General features: G+C 41.0%; 1 protein-coding gene across 1 annotated transcript in view; it reads left to right on the plus strand.

The window, feature by feature from the left end:
- cpne5b (copine Vb) overlaps positions 1-19,137 on the plus strand; it is a 181,361-nt gene that overhangs the window by 155,891 nt on the left and 6,333 nt on the right. The window contains exons 14-19 of the mRNA XM_049584227.1: positions 2,953-2,999; positions 5,881-6,062; positions 6,332-6,459; positions 7,771-7,873; positions 17,206-17,263; positions 17,908-17,981. Of these exons, the coding sequence (XP_049440184.1) occupies positions 2,953-2,999; positions 5,881-6,062; positions 6,332-6,459; positions 7,771-7,873; positions 17,206-17,263; positions 17,908-17,981 (592 nt within the window). The remainder of the gene's footprint in view (positions 1-2,952; positions 3,000-5,880; positions 6,063-6,331; positions 6,460-7,770; positions 7,874-17,205; positions 17,264-17,907; positions 17,982-19,137) is intronic.

Here is a 19,137-nt window from a genome sequence, read left to right on the forward strand (position 1 = left end):
GCAGAGGGTGAGGCTAATGCACCGAGCCAAAGTACTGCCAGCTCAGCAGCTAGGCAAACATGAGCTATTTAAGACATGAAAATATTCAGAGAATTATCTCAAGTGCAACTGTATACCTTATGTAGTTGGGGGTCTCTGCTCCATCTTTCTTTAAGCAAAAGGGTCATTGGCCTGAAAAGCATTGAAGGCTCCTGCCTTAAAAAGCTGTTATGGCTAACATGTTCAAAAGACACTGAGCATATTAGTATTGGAGTCATTTCTGTCCACTTGGCAAATTTAAGTCCAGCTTTCCCTCTCCTTTTGGCTCAATTTTGCTCTCTACCAACTCCCAGGAAATATATCTGGTTCTTTGGCTGTTAAATGTTCACCTGGTAGTTACTGAGTTGGCTGCATGCCATTTGGTGCGAAGCAGGTAGCACACACTGGCTTTATCACAGCTTTTACTGGACAAAAAAAAAGCTTTTGCTGGGATGTTCGCTAACGTAAGAGGTGAGGCTGAAATAAAAGTATTATTACAGGCTGTAAAACCTAAACAATGAGCTGAGCATGCTAAAACGCAAAGTTCAGTGATAATTATCCATGGGTCTATCATTACATAGCGTGTCCCTTTTCACATTAGTCACATCGTCATTTGAGCAATTTTTAAAATGAAAATTTTATTTTATGTGAAAGGACAAATCTGACCACATATTATTAGCAATAATGGCCAAAGCAGCAGTACTGAAATAAGAATGAATTTTTTTTTTTAAAAGATCTTGTAAAGGAGTAATGACACATGAAAATTATTATAGAGAGTCATCTTGATGATAATTTACTTATAATGAGAAGTATAATATATCTGTAGAGTCTTCATTAAAATTGTCATAAAATGCATATATTTCAATGCCCTTATCTTTCATATAGTGGCACCTTAACTACCTAACTTTGTTAATCAGATTAATAAATTCACAGTAGGTCCTGTCTGTTGTATTCACGTGCCAAATATATTTTAAATAAGCTAGCCAAGGCCAAACCGACCTCACAGTGGGTACCAGCCCTTCGACCTCAATTTAGCTTTAGAGCTGGAGGTTGACATGTGAATATCAAGTATGTCTCAGGTGAAGTGTGCCTTTCAGGCAGGTTGGGGCTGCGCTTTGATCTCTACTGTCCCATCACAGCGGGTAGGCTGTCACGGTCTTTATGGGCTGTGGCAGAGCTGACAAGTGTGACAGATTCCACTGACAGTTCCTGGCTTTGGCTGATCTATGATACAATAAACTTAAGGTTTAGTGGCCTCACTTCAAAAATATCAACCCCCATCAGTCTGCCCCCTAACATTACTCTGGCACTTACTGAATGACATGTTAGAGAGTTGGTTCTTGCAAATGTGGACCTCTTTAGAAAGAGGATGAAAGTTAGGAAAGTGTGTCACTTAAACTGTCCCAGCTCTTGAAAAATGGAGAAGCAGCACTTGTAAAAATCTTTCTACATCAGCTGTTGAAGCACTTTTCTGTAATATTTGGCGTTACACCTTTCATCACGATGTGGAGTGAACCCAGGCAGCTTTTATGTCTTATTTGACAACCACTCTAATCATAAAGGACAAGAATAATTTGGCTATTTAAATAAAGTGTAGACTGAGGTGAAATTAAATGTCGTCAGACTATTGATTTTTCCCCTCTTTTCAAGTGAGTAGCGTTGGGACATCTCAGTACCAAGGAATGAGAGCACATAATGTGCTTGGACTATAATGATAGAGGTCATATCTCTTGGCTGATTATGGTTCAGTGCACTCATATCAGGTTAATAATTTGAACAACATTAGCGTTTACCATCGTAGAATCTGAATTAGGATGAGGTAGTGTTGTAAGAGAGAAAAACTAGAAGAGGAAAATCTGTGTGTGATAGTTGGTGTAAAGACATGTTGGTAAAAAAAAAAAAATACAGCAAAGTTGATATTTTGCCCACAGGGAAAAAGTAAAATAACTGTTGCTGCATTGTAGCTGTGTTAGAAAGGAGAGGGAATAAGGAACAAAATGAGATGGTAGGAAAGACAGAACAGACAAGACTGCAGTGTCGTTTGAAGTGTCAAGGAGGCTCATTTTACAAGGGTTCAGCAGAGTGACAAGAGTCTGCAAAAGATGTCTGGGCTAAATGTCAGTATTTAAAAAAAAAAAAAGCTCAAAGGCCCACACACACTCAAACACACACACATACATAGAATGGACGGGAAATCCACACCTAAAACCTGAATTTTCAACTGAGAAGAAGAACCACAGTCGAAGGTGCAGATGTACACTATGCATACCTGCCATCCGATGCATAGCAACACATTCACGACTTGATACAATCAAGTTTAATTAATGCTAAGGTTGGCGAGGTCAGGCTGTGGCATATTCTCCATCCCCACCCCAAACTGAAAGGTTAATGTGAATCTTTAACGCATTCACTTTATTATCATTCTTTCGCCTAGCTCCCTGGTGGCTCTCGTAGATAATGAGAGGCTGTCGTTCGGGCCCCCAGAGGCCTCATCTCATTGTCGTAAATTAGCAAGAAGAGACGAGTGCCTCATCAGCAGGGAAAATTGGATTATGATTTGCTCTTAAGTGCTCCATCAATTGCTTGTTACCCAGCTAAGCGTCTCAAGGGCTCCTCCGCACCTCCTGCTACGCCTTCTCACCGAGGTGAGAGTCAGACAGATATGTGTCTTAATGCAGAGGAAAACTAAAAAAACTAACGGCAATGTTGATCCCTTTGTAGCAATATCATCATAAAAAATAATTGCCATGTTTTGTGTAGGATGTTCCTTCGTTTTAGATATCTTTTCTCTTATCAGACAATGTGTGTGTATGTGTCTGTGTGTGACTGGGTGTGAGAGCACTGGAATTTAATGTGGCCTGGCTTGTTGTTATTGCTGCAGAGTCTCTGTCGTTGATATTTTCCCCCATGTCCTCCTCTCCATCCCGCTTCCAGGACACAGATCAATTTCACTGTGGCCATCGATTTCACAGCATCTAATGGTGAGTGATACTCATGGCAAAGTGTGTGTGTGGAGGGGCGAGCAAGAATAGATAGCAGTGCTCTTTGACTGTGGCATGTCCGATTTCAGAATCAATCAAACAGACAGACAAGCAGACAGTGCGAGTGCACATACTGTACACACACTGTCACTGTAAGTGATAGCCTTTCCTGGATATGTTGTCCTCCTAAATGCTCTGTCAATACACGCTAAATAAAGGCTACAGCAGGTATTTTGGTGAAAAATAAAATTAAGTAAATGGGGTAAAAACCCTCATCGTGACATGAAAAGACTACACTTAAGTCTAATTATACTACTTATGCCATTAATGATGCCTGAACACAACGCTCCAAAAGATGTATCCGCAAGGAAGAGCTCTTCAGTGTGAATCACAGTTATTAGAGGAAAATTTTAATTTACCATTTCGTAATTGATTGTTGCTAAACCCATCCCCGGAACAGCAATAATAACAGCTTAGCAACCATAACTATGCACAGCAGGTCCGTCAAGCTTTGGATTATTCCACAGGTCTGTGGTAAGAGGAAAACGTAGGTACTTGAAATGAACACAACACTTTTGTTTTTGCTCCCATTTGTCACAGGTTTAAAGAAAAGGATCTTTTAGACTTTTTATGCACACAAAAGACTTATTTCTCTTAAATTTGGTCACTAATTTGGAAAAATCTGTCATTGAGCACTTCTTTTTCCATCGACCTGACAGGTGTGGCATGCATATTAAGATACTCATTAAACAGCATCATTATGACACAGGTGAGCCTTGGGATGGTCCCAATAAATAACTGATTAACTGAAAATAGCCAAATGTTCATTTCACGAATGTAAGCCATTTCTAATGTTGTGTCTGTCAATTTGGCAGTACATCCAACCAGTCAACCAAGTGTAGCCACACCAGCTCAGGATCTCCATATCTAGCTTCCTTATCTTCATCTAGTCAGAGACTAGCGACTTGAACAGTTGATGCAATAGTTGTTTTGCACAACTAAACAATTTCTGCACAAACCATCAGAAACTGTCTCAGAGAAGCTCATCTGCATGCTCGTCGTCCTCACCAGGGCCTTGACCTGACAGTAGTTCATCATCGTAGCCAACCTGAGTGGGCACCTGCTCACCTACAATGTTGTCTGGCACTTTGGAGAAGTGTTATCTTCTCAGATTAACTTTGGTTTACACAGTACCGGGCAGATGGCAGATGCTGTGCCTGGAATTGTGAGGGCGAACAGTTTGCTATTGTCAGTGCTGTGAACAGAGTGCCACAGGTTGGCAGTGGGTCTATGCTATGGGCTGACAAAAGCTACGAAAAATGAACACAGGTGGATTTTATTGATGGCAGTTTGAGTGCACAGAAAGCGACCTAATCCTGAGACCCGCCGCCATGACTTCATGTTGCAGCATGATAATGCACAGCCACATGTTGCAAAGATCTGTACACAATTCTCGGAAGCTGAAAACATCCCAGTTGTTGCACGGCCTGCATACTAACCAGACATGTCACACATTGAGCATGTTTAGGATGCTCTGGTACGACAGCATGTTCCAATTCCTGCCAATATCCAGAAACTTCACACAGCCATTGAAGAAGAGAATTGAGCCAACATTCCACTTTATGTGAAGGGGATGTGTCGCACTGTGTGAGGCCAATGGTGTCACACCAGATACTGACTGATTCTTTGGACATTTCTGTAGTCCTAGTTATGTCAGTGGCCTTTTATTGACCATCCCAAGGCACACCTGTATAGTAATGATGTGATCAAATCAGCATCTTGATATGCCACACCTGTCAGGTGAATAGATTATCTTGGGAAAGGAAAAGTGCTTGCTAACACCGACTTCAACAAATCTGCAACAAAAATTTTAGAGGAATACATCTACTAAGTGCATTAAAAAAGTCTTAGATCTTTAACTTTAACTTGTAAAAAATGGGAGCCAAAACAAAAGTGTTGCATTTCATTTTTGTTACTGTAAATAGGGTTTCTTAGAGCGCTGCTGCTGCCAGTGTTTCATGCTATATGTTATATATTACAAAGCAGGACAGAAGTTTGCACAAATGTAGGCGTAAGATTGTCACAAGTAGCAGATATTAATTTACATAACTACATATTCACAGCTTCTGGTGCAGACAGGGAGTTAAAACACAAAATGAAAGAGCTGGAGCACTACATTGTTGCTGAAACGCCTAAGGTCAACAAATTGTATCAGTGCTGTGGAGGAACAGAAATCTTGACAGGCTTAGCAACAGTAACTAAGGGGGGTGGGGCTTGGCAAGCACTCTAAACTGTTGATTTCCAGCCATAATGTTGGTCAAGGTGACATACAATTTCTTGTTACACTCTGGACTCACTTGTGTTGCATCTTGTGAGCCCTCAGCAGGATTTCTGCTATCAGACAGCAGGTGCAACTCATCAGAAGCTGAGCACCTGAGCACATGTCACCTACAACCTCACTGAGTGCAATATTTTCTAAAATACAACTCAGAATGTCCCAGCTGGCTGTTAACACTAAATGACTTCATGGTGTGTTATTTCAGAGCGGATATTCGAGAAGGTCACAGTTATTGACAAGCTTTTTAAAACGCTCCATTAATTAATGGAAGTATTCCATTCTCACAGTGGCTTTCCTCCCACTGTTTGTTAATGGACTGGCCTTGATTGTGTCACAAACTTCTGAATTTAAACTTTTGATTCATCATCTCTGAGGACGGAATATGTCTGACAGGGCTGATGTTAATTGTGATCCATGGCTGCAGCAAACAAAATTGTTTTTTATGTCATGTCATTGCACAAAAACAGCACCTTGCATTCTAGAAGTGACATCTTTGTCCCTCATTACCCACAATGACCTCGAGTTTGATTGATTGGGCGACAGGTAACCCCTCCCAGTCCACCTCGCTGCACTACATGAACCCCTACCAGCTCAACGCCTACGCCATGGCCCTGAAGGCTGTCGGGGAGATCATTCAGGACTACGACAGTGACAAGATGTTCCCCGCTTTGGGCTTTGGAGCCAAACTGCCCCCTGATGGACGGGTGTCGCATGAGTTTCCACTGGTGAAGTCTCCTTATTTCACCTCTGATTAAGCAGTTCAATAGATTTTTATCAAGGCTATTTCATGCTTTTTATCACCAACTTCCTACATCATACCACTGAATCGTCTTTCTAATTTACTGTGTTCATTCTAATTTATGGAATGAGTGCATGACCCGGTAACAGGAAACAACTAAATCACATCTAACGTGCATTGAAAAATATTTCTTTGTTTGATAAATGCATTCATCAAGTCCTTGAAATTGATTTTCACCCTTTCTCTCCTTTTAAGAATGGAAACATGGAAAATCCGTACTGCAATGGTATTGAGGGCATCTTAGAGGCATACCACCAGAGCCTGAAGACAGTGCAGCTGTACGGGCCGACAAATTTCGCTCCTGTGGTGAACCATGTTGCCAGGTGAGAGAGCAATGCATCTGGTGAATTGCTTTTGCTCCTATTAAAGTGGCAAAGCAACAATGACAAGACTGCACAAGTCTATCACTTCCTTCCATTTGTCACGTTTACTATTATACCAACAGCAAGAGTCCTGCAAAGTCTATTTTCACCCGTGCTTTCATGAATATGAATTGGTCTAAAGCAGGACCGAGCAATTTCAAAATGCAAGTTTGGATTTTATATGGTGATGGTTTGGACTTTGTCATTTTTGTTCCATTTTCACATTTTTACATTATTCATTTTTCTATTCAAATACCAAAAACACAATTATAAAAACATGAAACCTGCATAGATGCTCCCCCAGTTTTCTTTTCAGTGTTTATAAGCAGAGAGCAGGAGACATTGTTTAATGCTTTTCCAACAGACCTGCTGAAAATTGATCTGTTTATTATCAACAATTCAGAAATATTTAGTCTTTTGTGCCACAGCGTTCGCAAACAGATTATCAAGATTATGATTTTCTATAAGAATCCAATTATCAAAATAACATCACCAATTTCAACTGCTGGCCTTAGTTGACTTTGATTTCCTCCGTCTGTCCTGCCAGACTCCACAAACAGGATGCAACATGCTTGAAAATGAATTTAGATTAGCTGACAGCTATCACAGTGGCGGCTTCAGCTGATGGAACAAATGGACCTGTGGCCATTAACATATACTGGCATATCACATATCATAACACTATGCAAACTGTGACATGATCTGAGTGGATTCTTGTGTCCCCAACACCCACCTCCACCTCTCGCTGTCATCGCTACCCTCACTATCTCATTCGTTGAGCCATATCCAAACAATTCTCCATCTGATAACGCCAACGCTCTGCTGTAATTAAAAATGTCATTCTGATAAAAAATGGAGTCTCGCTTTTAGCACTGCAGCAGGGAGCCATACTGTAGCTGCAAGAATGCACAGCCAGTAAGGGTATTTAGCATTTCAATAGGTGAACTCAAGTAGGGAGATATTTTACACAAAGGTGTTAATCTGTGAATCAAACACAGTGAGCCGGCTTTGTTTTAAACCTGATTGTTTGGACTGATTAACCTATTTGTGAGGCATTTTAATGAGTGTTAACTGAAGTACAAAAAAAACAAATAACATTTTTATTGAATTTGTCTGTGGTGAGAGCGTATGATAAGACATGTATTGTCATGGATTTATTTTCTACATCAGCGTTTCGATTAGTCTGTCAATAAATCCCAAGGCACATTTGTTCTTGTATTAAAGAGATTATACAGCTTATTTCTGTGTGTGTGTGTGTGTGTGTGTGTGTAGGTATGCAGCTGCGGTACAGGACGGCTCTCAGTACTTCGTGCTCCTCATCATCACAGATGGCGTCATCTCTGACATGGCCCAGACCAAAGAAGCCATTGTAAATGTAAGAATGGGAAAGTGGGGAGACACAGCGCTTTACTGCACTGTATAGGTTAAGACTAGTTATGCAAAGCTTCATCTGGTATGAACTTAAAGGAAGTACGTTTGAAGTGACAGATGAATTGACAATTTGAGATAAATGCTCATTTGATACCACTCTCAAATCTGTAGGATAAATATGAAACTACAGACCGTTAGCTTAGCTTAGCATAAACACTGACACAGGAAAAAACAGATAGCTCACCTCTGTCCAAAGGTAACACCTCTGCTGGTTGCCTGGCAATCAAACAGGTTGTCATACCAGGTTGTCAAATATTGAAATATTTGGTGTCTCTATGAGACGCACCCTTTAATGTTGGTGAAGCTGCCTCCTGAGTTTTCAGTCAGTCACATTTAGATTAAGGCAACACAACTACTTGGTTAAGTTAAAAAACAGCGTATTTTGGGTTAACATAAATATGTAAAAAAATTTTCAGGTAATTGATTAATTAAAAGTGAATTAAAAGTCAAGAAATAGTGAAAAATGCCAACTGCACTTTACTACAGTTAGGTGACATATTAATTAGGTTAGTTTTGTTAGATGATCAGTCCACCACCAAAAGACAATCATTTTACAATGATATACACATAAACACACACCATGTGAAACTGTACGTAGGCAACTGTGCACTCAATGGGTATGGACTAGTTATTATTAATCAATTCATTTTTCAGTTAGAGTATGTGGATGCTGCATAGTTGTTAAGCTTTCTCTCTCGCAGACAAAAACATGAAGCCCAGATGTTCATTGTAGTTGTCATTCCGATTCAAACAAAGCAGGAGGCATGTGACAGTAGCAGTTGTTCTGCAATCTGTAAAGCAAAAGGAAGTGGCATAATGGCTTCACATAACTGACGTTTTCTTCTGTTACTTCAAGATAAGTACATAAACTAATGATTTACCTGACAGCCATACCAAAGTAGCTCAACACATGATTGTGTTCTTGCTGTGAATAAGTCCTCTGTCCTTAAGGTACAAATGTGTTCCCTTTCTTACAAAAAGTAGTCAACATATTTATAAGACACCACACTTGAAATGATGTACCTGCCTCTGTCAATAAAAAACACATCATTGTGCTTTATTCCTCTGAGCTTTCCCCAAAACCTGCCCTAAATCTTTTTTTCCTCCCAGCTTTAAATAGTAGTTGGCTGGCTTCCTTTCCTCTTCCTCGGCCTCTTCCTCTTTTCTCCACCGCCTCCTCCTCCTCCTCAGCCCGCCGCAGGCACAGAACACCCAGCAGACTGGATTTAAAGGGAATTTGCGACTGTTAGTCAAAACATTAGAACAGCCACACCTTCCTTTTAAGATCTTGCCTGCTGCTCTATCTCACTGCCTCCACTCTGACTGATGCTTCCATCGCTTTCCCTTTAACTCTCCACGGATCCTGGGCGAGGGAGGACACGCTGCTGAGGTTATACTTATTCATGCTGGAAGGTATTTTCAAGAAAGAGCGAGAGGAAGTGAGAGGAGCCCTGAATGTCCACTCCTCCTCTCTGTATGTTGAGTGGTAACATCTGGAGTGGATATGCATCTGTGCATGCAGGTGTTTCTCTGTGATTTGGTCGATGTTTGCTCATGTGTCCGCCATGTTTTCAGTAATATAGACCCATTTGGTGGAACAAAAGGGGGTTTATCAGTCACAACAGAAGCTGCCATAGTACAGAAGCACACCTGTCAATCACTCAGCATCCCCCTCCTCTGCTCACGGCTCAGCTCCCTCTGCTGCCTCATTCTCTTCCTCTATCTGGAGCCCTCGCTCACAAATACAAAGACTTGTGTTGTCTCTCTCCATCTTTTACCCTCTCGGAGATCTAAATCTCTTCATCTTCTTCTGTCACCACATTCAGTCTGTGACAAAATCCTCTGCTGCCTTTGATTTCTTTCTTTTCATATCTCCTTGTTATCTGTCAGTGCTGTGTGCTTCATCTCTTTATCAGTGCCAGGGCCCACCAAAAGTACTTCACTTCACAACCATTTCACCCCTGTTCATTTGATGCAGAACTTTTTTTGTGTAAGAGGTAACGGGACACCAGGTGATGTGAAACCGAGAAAATTAAAACATTTCTATATAAACAGAACAGCACCAAGTACTGTACAGACCTCCAAGTCCATTCTTAATGCCGCATTTGCATTTTTTTCCACAGAACCAAATGATGGCGGCATCATTGCGCTCCAGTGTGTCATGTTAGACAACATACCAGCATTGTGGAATCAAAAGGGGCGTTGCGGGTGTGATGTTTAACACAACAGCGTCAATCTCTAGTGTGACATATAACACATGCAACATCGAGGCTAAGGAGTCTCCGGACTTTCCTAATTTGCAAACATTTTTGGCCACTATTCTTCCTCTTTGAGTTAGCTGCTAACTGCTATCAGCTACATTTTTAAATTACAGTTGATTGTATGCATAACACATCACACCCTTGCTGCCCATGACTCTATCAGCGTAACATCTTGAAATTCCCACCTTGAAGAGGCAGTGTAAAAGCAATTCATGACTCAAGACAGGCTCCACAGCCCTTTGCTCTGTATAAACTATTTGAGTGTGCAGGATCCAAGGTCCAGTGGTAACAGTTCGTAGGTATGCCATGATCCTGTCATGATTCTACATTTTCAATTTCCTCAAAGTAATAAACTTGGGCATATAATACAATAATTTCCCATTTGCCAAGCCCTGCCCACTTAGTTATTGTTGCTATACCTGTCAAGCTTTCCATTCTTGCACAATACACATGTAGTTTACATTTACATGGTGGCAGATTTAGCACTGAATTTCTTTTGTTATTTTTGAAACAGTCACTGATTTCAGACAGTGGTAGACAAAAGCAGCTTGTCATTTACAACTGCCAACCTGAATTGAAATGACAACTGTCTGAAGATTTAATCAATTGTCAGCAGCTGGCTAATTAAGCTAACATTAGCTCTTTAAGTTAGCTGCAAAATCCTTCTTCGACTGAGTCTTAAATGTTTCTAGTCACATTTTGCGACTGTTTTTGGAGACAGACAAAATTTTATAACCATAAGCACCAGTGTGACTTACAGATATGCCCCCTATTTTATATTCTCATCATTGTACATCATTTCAAATAGGAATAAGCGAGGACACCATTATCTCCATCTGTGACTGTGTTTACCCAACTAAATTATCTGTATCTAAACTTGGAATGGGCGGGGCTTAGACTATGAACAGGTGGGATTTAAATGTGAAGTGGGTGGAGTCTAACCGTAACTTGTAGTTTTTAACCTGAAATTGCTATGTGTTGACCAGAAGTTGTTATATTTATTGTTCATTAGAAAACTATTCGCAAAACAGATTCATAATTAAGCTTCAGGTCATTTTTGATGAAAAGAGTAAGAGATTGAACATAGTTACCCAGACGAGAATTCTCCTTCATCACGAGTACAGATATTGACACATTTGGACACTTCCACATTTAGGCACCTTGAAATGCTGCATCTAAATAGTATAAACATGGGTAAGCCCAGGTGTGTTCCCAGCAACACCAGCAAACATCAGAGCTAAGTAGCTTTGGGTTTGTAACTTTTTCCTTTAAATAAAACAGAACATTGTAATTTCTGTAAATGTTCTGTTTACTACCAAAGGATGTATCAGTGATACAGTTCAGATTCAGATTTTTTATTGTTATTATACAAATCTACAATGAAATTCAGGTGCGCTCAGGGACGGGATTCATATATAAAAAAATAATAAATAGTAATAAAATAGTAATAAAAATGAACAAATATATGCCTCCATTCCCCTCATATGCTACACATTTGTAGATATACTCCATACACTCATTGCCAATGTTTGCAGTTAAAATGGGATAAAAAAAAAAGTGCTCATGCATATTATTGCACATAAAATAAGTTATTGCACTGAAGAAAAAGAACTGTAATGTGTTTTAGTGAGTTTGCTTCAGTTCAAAGTTCAGTATGGTAATGGCTTTGGGGTAGACACTGGATCTTGTGGTGTGTGTTTTGATGGACCTGTCATGTTTTATGGAAGGCAACAGTTCAAACAGGTGATGAGAAGGATGGAAGGGGTCTTTCAGGATTTTATGTAGTTTCTGCAAGAGGTGAAGATGTCATCCAGGGCAGGTAGCTGTTGTTATTTGATGTTCTGTGCAGTTTTTATGATTCTCTGCAGAGGCTTTTTATCTGCTGCAGAGTAGCTACCACACCACGCAAGGATGCCGTACGTGGGGAAACTCTCAATGGAGCAGTGGTAGAATGACACCAGAAGCTGTTGTGATAGTTTTACCTTCCTGAGCGTCCTCAGGAAGTGTAGCTGCTTTTGTGCCTTCTTGACTAGCGCCCTGGTGTTTGTTGTCCATGAGAGGTCCTCTGAAATGTGTATGCCAAGGAATTTAAAAGTAAACCACCAGTAAACTAACAAAAGAGCACTAATGCATAGAGCACTGAGCCACTGCATGTACATGAGCTACCATCTTCCTCATCATTCCTAGTTAAGATGGAAAAAATGATTGTGTTGCATTGCATGTAGATTTAAGTGGTGCTCCTAAATTTTATGTTGGTGCTCCTAAAATTCTCAGTAGGGCCGCAGTAGCCGCAGTGCTACAGGTGGAAAAAGTTAGTCTGGAGCAGCAGTGCTGTAAAAGGAAATTTTACAGCATTGCTTGATAGCTACATGATACTGTGCAAAGTTACTGAAGCTAAAGTTGCATTAATTATAGAGGAGCTGCGTTTAAAACAGTGGCCACATCTTTTCACATACTACATTACTGTCTTTCACAGACATTTGCCAAAATGAACAAGGATAGCCTTCCCTAATGCAGGGCCCTCTGGACATGTGTGTGCCGAAATACAGTACCTTAATTGGCAATTTCTGTTTAATGAAGGTTGTTAACTCCACCAAAATGTTTTTTCTTCTATTTCATCCCGTTAATTAGCAGCATATCTAAGATTTTCTGCTCTATAAACAACAATTGAAAGAACTGTGCTGCCTTGGCAGAGGTATGTGCTCTCCAATACACGAATGTAATTAAACTTATTCAAGATTAAAGTTATTGAAGTAAAGTTATTAAAGCAGCACAAGTAAAGAAACCCACAATTTTTAGATTATCATGGGCAAATTCAATGTGCGCCTGAATAGTGAAGTGTGTGATAGCATTAACAAGTGTTCTGAAACATTAAAAGCTCTTATTTTCATTAAATCCTTCACAGTGTTCCCACACATTTTTTAAACATCAAAATTAGGGACTTTTCAAGGACTTCCCAGGCCCATTTCCATTAAACTGAAGGCCCCAACATGGCATAGTTTGAGACTTGCAACAAGGTTAATTACTGTTAAAACACAGGAAATTTTTGTATGAGGACTAGCAGGCTTTATAAAAGCTCACATACAACAATTAAAAAGACCAAGAGGCTTTAGTGTGTGAACACTTGTGCTGTGTAACAGTGATGATGGACTATGTGATCTCTTTAACACGCAGCAAAGTAATGTTGTGCATGTTGAGCGATAGAGATGGAGGATTTCTATTATTGCACAAAATATGCAAATTAAAGCACTTTAATGACCCGTGCCTATTTATGTGATCAAAAACTTTGAAATCCAGTAACATTTTCTCAAATTCAGAAACTTTCACAGACCTGTAGGAGCCCTGCCTTTATGTTCTTTCCAACAAAGACTGTCAACATGTGAAGGACAGAGGACTGTTCATGACAGTAGCTGATTATTTCTGACATTCTATTCTACAACTGGTTGTGCTACTCTCCATGCTACTTCCTATCTGCACTCTGCTGGTTTTTAAGTGTCCTCAATCTGCTGCCTTAAGCTTTTCTCTGAGCTGAGCTCTGAGACAGCCAATGAGAGATGGTCCAGTGACTCAGGTGACCCCTGTGCTGACAGGACAGTCACGTCTCCAAACCTATATCCATAAACCTGTCCGTGCGTGCATGTGTGTGGCTGCATATGCGAGAGCACACACCCATCAAAGCGTGCACATGCATGACATTTGGGCTTAAGCAGCACATGAAGTAGTGAGCTGTCGGGGTAATGAGTGTTGATTGACGCTTTGTTTTGTTGTCTCATTAGACTGGTTCTCCACTGCCAGTCACAGTGACAGGAGAATGGCAAAAGTGGGGCACGGTGGATTGCCAGGTTATTTTTGGTGGCATTTGATGTGTGTGTATGTATCCGCGAGTGTGAGTGTTTGTGTGTGCATGTGAGTGGGCGGACAGTCACTGACAGGAGTTGTGTTGAACACTGATAATCGCGCTGATGTGCTTCGACTAAGGTGGTGTCGACAGAAACTGCTCTCACCCCTGTGGCAAAAGAGGTTGCCTGATTGCCACGGCGCATTTGTCTCGTGCCAGAGATAAAACCACACTTGTTAGAGCTGCTTTGTGAAAATATGTGGCCGCGGAAAAAAAACCTCATAATAGCAGCTTTTGTGTTGAGCATTTATGTTGCCATCTAACTGGAAATTACAGCAGATGATAACATGACCTGTCATAGCTATGACTCAAGCACTCAAGTTACTTTAGTTGCATTTAATACAAGTCAGCTGATCTAAGCTTTAAATTTTTGTTTTAGGTCACTCAAGCTTCATTCATTCATTCATCTTCTAACCGCTTCATCCTCTTGAGGGTCGCGGGGGGGCTGGAGCCTATCCCAGCTGACATCGGGCGAGAGGCAGGGTACACCCTGGACAGGTCGCCAGACTATCGCAGGGCTGACACATAGAGACAAACAACCATTCACGCTCACATTCGCACCTATGGACAATTTAGAGTTATCAATTAACCTAGTCCCCAATCTGCATGTCTTTGGACTGTGGGAGGAAGCCGGAGTGCCCGGAGAGAACCCACGCTGACACGGGGAGAACATGCAAACTCCACACAGAAGGGCTCCCACGCCCGGGATCGAACCGGCAACCCTCTTGCTGTGAGGCGAGAGTGCTAACCACCACACCACCGTGCCGCCCTCACTCAAGCTTGTTTAGCCTTTTTTTTTTTAAAGTATATTGATTCATGATATCAATAAAAACAAATATGTAACTTACTGTGCTTAGACATCAATCTTACTACAAAATGACGAAAACTCTGTGGGTGTGTGTGTCTGTGTGTCTGTGCCACGTTTTTCTCCTCACTGACTTGGTCAATCCATGTGAAATTTGGCACAGTGGTAGAGGGTCATGGGAGGATGCAAATGAAGCAATATTACATCAATTGGCCAAAGGGGGGCGCTATAGCAACCGATTGAAATTGCAAACTTTGAATGGGCATATCTCATGCCCCGTATGTTGTAGAGACAAGAAACTTAGCACAGAGATGCCTCTCCTCATGAGGAACAAATTTGCCTCAAGAACCCATAACTTCCGGTTATATAGATTTTCCACCATTTTGAATTTTTTGAAAAACACTTAAAATCAATCTCTTCCTAGGAAGTTTGACCGATCTGCATGAAACTCGGTGAACATAATCTATGGACCAATATCTAAAGTTCCCTCTTGGCAAAAGTTGGAAAACTTACTAAAACTGAGCTTCTATAAGGCAATGAATATTGCAGAGGGCGTGGCTCATCACATAAAGGTGTATAACATCTCAAGGGTTTCACTGATCACCACGCAACTTTGTAGGCATATGACCACACATAATCTGAGGGGACCCCTCCATTATTGACCCCATCAAACAAAATGGGGGTGCAAGGAGCTAATTTCTTATCTAGGCCTAACCGGCATATCGATTTTTATTAAACTTGGTAGATATGTAGAACAGGACGCCTCAAGGTGACTGGAGAAATGTAACTCTAATTGGCAACTGGGTGGCGCTATAACAACAGAAAAATGCTTAAAAATGGCTAAAATGCGACCGATCACTGTGGCTCCCCCTGTGGCCCAATGTTTTTTTGTTTTCTAATTTTTGGTATGACTAAGTCATGGTATGGTATGCTGTACATAATCACGGAAACTGTCAGTGTGTCATTCTGTCTGTCCCACGTTTTTCTACTCACTGACGTGGTCAATCTATGTGAAACTGCACATAGGCATTGAGGATTGGCATAGGTAGAAGATGACAAAGCTACCAATGGGTTTGGACTAGTTAAAATTATTTTAACAACTGTTATACATGAAGTCAGACAAAGACCACCCCTTTGGTCCAATGTGTCTCCACTTCTTCCCACTGTACAAACATTAAGCCAAAGAGTCTGCGCAGTAGCAATCTCTGTGGTACTTATTTCCCACCCATACATTCATCCAACCAAGCAGCAACACCAATTGGCACATATAGCTGTCAGTCATGACATCAAACCTTTTTATAGAATCAAATAACTAATAAAACCAAACTTGAGCTCCTAAACTTTCATCAGTGTGATAACTACCTAAAACGACAGAAACTGTTTTTGGGAAAAATTTATTTGACGTGTTTTTTCGATCATGTCCTATCTGCCAACATAGAGGAGGCAGGTGTTCATAGCCAAACAGCAGAGTTACCTGACTTGAGGTGTGGCTTGGGAGTGGCTGGGCGGGTAACTGAGGATGGTAGCTGTACTGATATAAGCAGGCGCCTCCTCCCTCTCCTTCCTCTCCCAGCTCACAAATGCCACCATGACACACCTGCCATATAAGACCTTATCGTGGAGTCTATGTGCCAACGCTATTTTTTCCTTCCTGTCAACAAATGCCTCCTTTTCGCCTTTCCCAGCTTTTTAAGAGTGTGTAATGTCAAAATTCATCTCTTTTTGCAGGTCAGCATTTTGTCGATCTAAGCTGGGAAATCTGGGGATAAATTTGACTTTTTTTTTTTTAAGCTGTGAAAACAGCTTTAGTACTGATACTGCTGACCTGCTGGCCCCATCTCTCAGGGGACGCCATTAGTGTTGTCAATTTAATCTCCACTCCCCGGCCTGATAACCAGCATTCAGTGGGTAAATACAGTGTGTGTCACCCCAAGATAAGAGCCGGGGAGCATTCGTACAACAGCAAATTGGATTCAGGCACATTGAACATATGGGATAAGAAAAGCAGAGACAAAAACAAGTTTCTGTTGAAGCATCTCCCTGTTAGGCTGTCTTTCTCCGACTCCAACTCATGCTCTATTTCTCTCCAGAGGCCCTGTCTTTACTTAAAGGTCATATAGCTAGTTAAAGGGTGATACAGAACATTAGTGTGGTTGTAACCAACGTGGGTGAGCATGTAATGGCCAGGATGTCTGATATACCGTAATGAGCGCTTCAGGTCAGCAGTGATGCGAACAAGCTTCTCTTCTCTCTTTGAATAAAAGAAGTGTGAACATATTTCTTAAAATATGTCCTTTTTGATTTCTCTGCAGGGTGCCAAGCTTCCCATGTCCATCATCATAGTTGGAGTTGGTCAGGCTGAGTTTGACGGTACAGTGACTTTTATTTAACTGCTGCATGAACAAAATTATTAGGTAATCTCGTAATTTTGTGATGGCAGGCACACACAAGATGTCACAAGACATCTTCTAGAACAGCAGTGTTATATTCTGTCATTTTTGTACCAGCTACATAAATCAACTCAGTTAAAACATGGGTCAATAACTGACATTTTAATTTATACAACTCACAGTCTATTATTGTTACAGCCAGCGCTAACCTCTCTGGCACCAATTCAGAGAAACACCCGAGAGAAAATCTCTGTACAAACTAATTTGTGTCAGTGGAGAAGGGAAGGCGTGGGTGGATGCAGGCAAAACTGTAGAAGAAATGGCTGAGGTTAATTACTGGGTTTGCAGTGTTTAGTACAGACGATTTTAAATTGCACAGAGACTATAATAAAAGACTTATTAGTTGATTAGACATGCAATAAAGACAGATTACAGCTGTGTAGCTCTACACCCTCTCTTCTTTACTAATGCTAAAGCAAAAAGATTCTGTATTAATATCTCAACCTGTACATCAGTAGTGCATATAAACCTTGTCCCTGACCTACAGGCAACCGTCTCTGCTATGCTCCCACACTGTGTGTTCGTATGCATCCATGCATGTGTGTGTGAACTTGTGTTTTACAGCTATGGTGGAGCTGGATGGTGATGACATCAGGATCTCGTCCCGAGGGAAACTGGCAGAGAGAGACATCGTTCAGGTGACTGCCCTTTACAGTGTGAAAGAGACCTTGACCGTATTCACTGCAGATCAAGACCAGAAACTGACAACCAAGTTCACTGAATTCCAGAAATGACTCTAAAATTTCGACTGCAACCGTGTCCAGATAACAGAATATACTGTCTATAAACATTTATCCAGCATGTAGTCTTTGGCCACCAGATACAGATCACTGTTTACAGGCAACAGTGACTGCATGCACACTTATATTTCGCTATTATTCTGATTATGACAACATTCTGTACTTGATGCAGGTCATGTAATTAGCATCATTTGTTTGGATATTTTGAATTAGGCTTTTTTCCAAATGTAAGATTTTCCAATTAAGACGTGGGGTATGTCGATATTTTTTGGACATTCTGAGTAAGCATCTCATTTGGGGTTTTTACTGCAGTTTGTGGCAGTTTGCAGTCAGCTCTGTGCGTTGTCATGGATGAGTTGAACACAAACCAACTCGCCAACAGTTTGCAAGACTGGGGTAGAGACGCATTCCCAAAAGATATGCCCATATTTCTGGTCAGAGGAAGAAACACATCTACTGAAAGACTTGGATAACAACAGCTTTTAGGATATGTGCAAATATTGCAGCCTGACCTTTTCAAGAAGATGGTTAGAGGAGAGAACGAACGAGGCTCAGTTTACATATTTTCACATGATAAACGACATGTAGTGTATGCAAAGCTGCATGCAAACAGGAATTCAGCAGGTCGCTGACATTGCGCGAGAGGTAGGGTACACCTTGGACAGGTCACCAGACTATCGCAGAGCTGACACATAGAGACAGACACCCATTCACACTCATATTCACACCTACGGGCAATTTAGAGTCACCAATTAACCTGTATGTCTTTGGACTGTGGGAGGAAGCCGGAGTACCCGGAGAAAACCCCGCGCTGATGCCCCCGCCCTGGGTTTGAACCAGAAACCCTCTTGCTGTGAGGTGACAATGCTAACCATTGCACTGCTGTGCTGCCGCAAACAGGAATATTAGTGGAATATTTTTTTCATTAGCCATGTAAACAGCTTACTCGGAATGTTATGTTTTTCGGACTAAGTGCAAAAACCAGAATATTTTGTGTATGTAGTCAGTGTTCCCATTTTTTTTTTTCAACCATTACATCAGGATATTAAATATT

This window comes from Epinephelus fuscoguttatus, linkage group LG1, assembly GCF_011397635.1.
Source record: "Epinephelus fuscoguttatus linkage group LG1, E.fuscoguttatus.final_Chr_v1".
NCBI classification, from domain to species: domain Eukaryota; kingdom Metazoa; phylum Chordata; class Actinopteri; order Perciformes; family Serranidae; genus Epinephelus; species Epinephelus fuscoguttatus.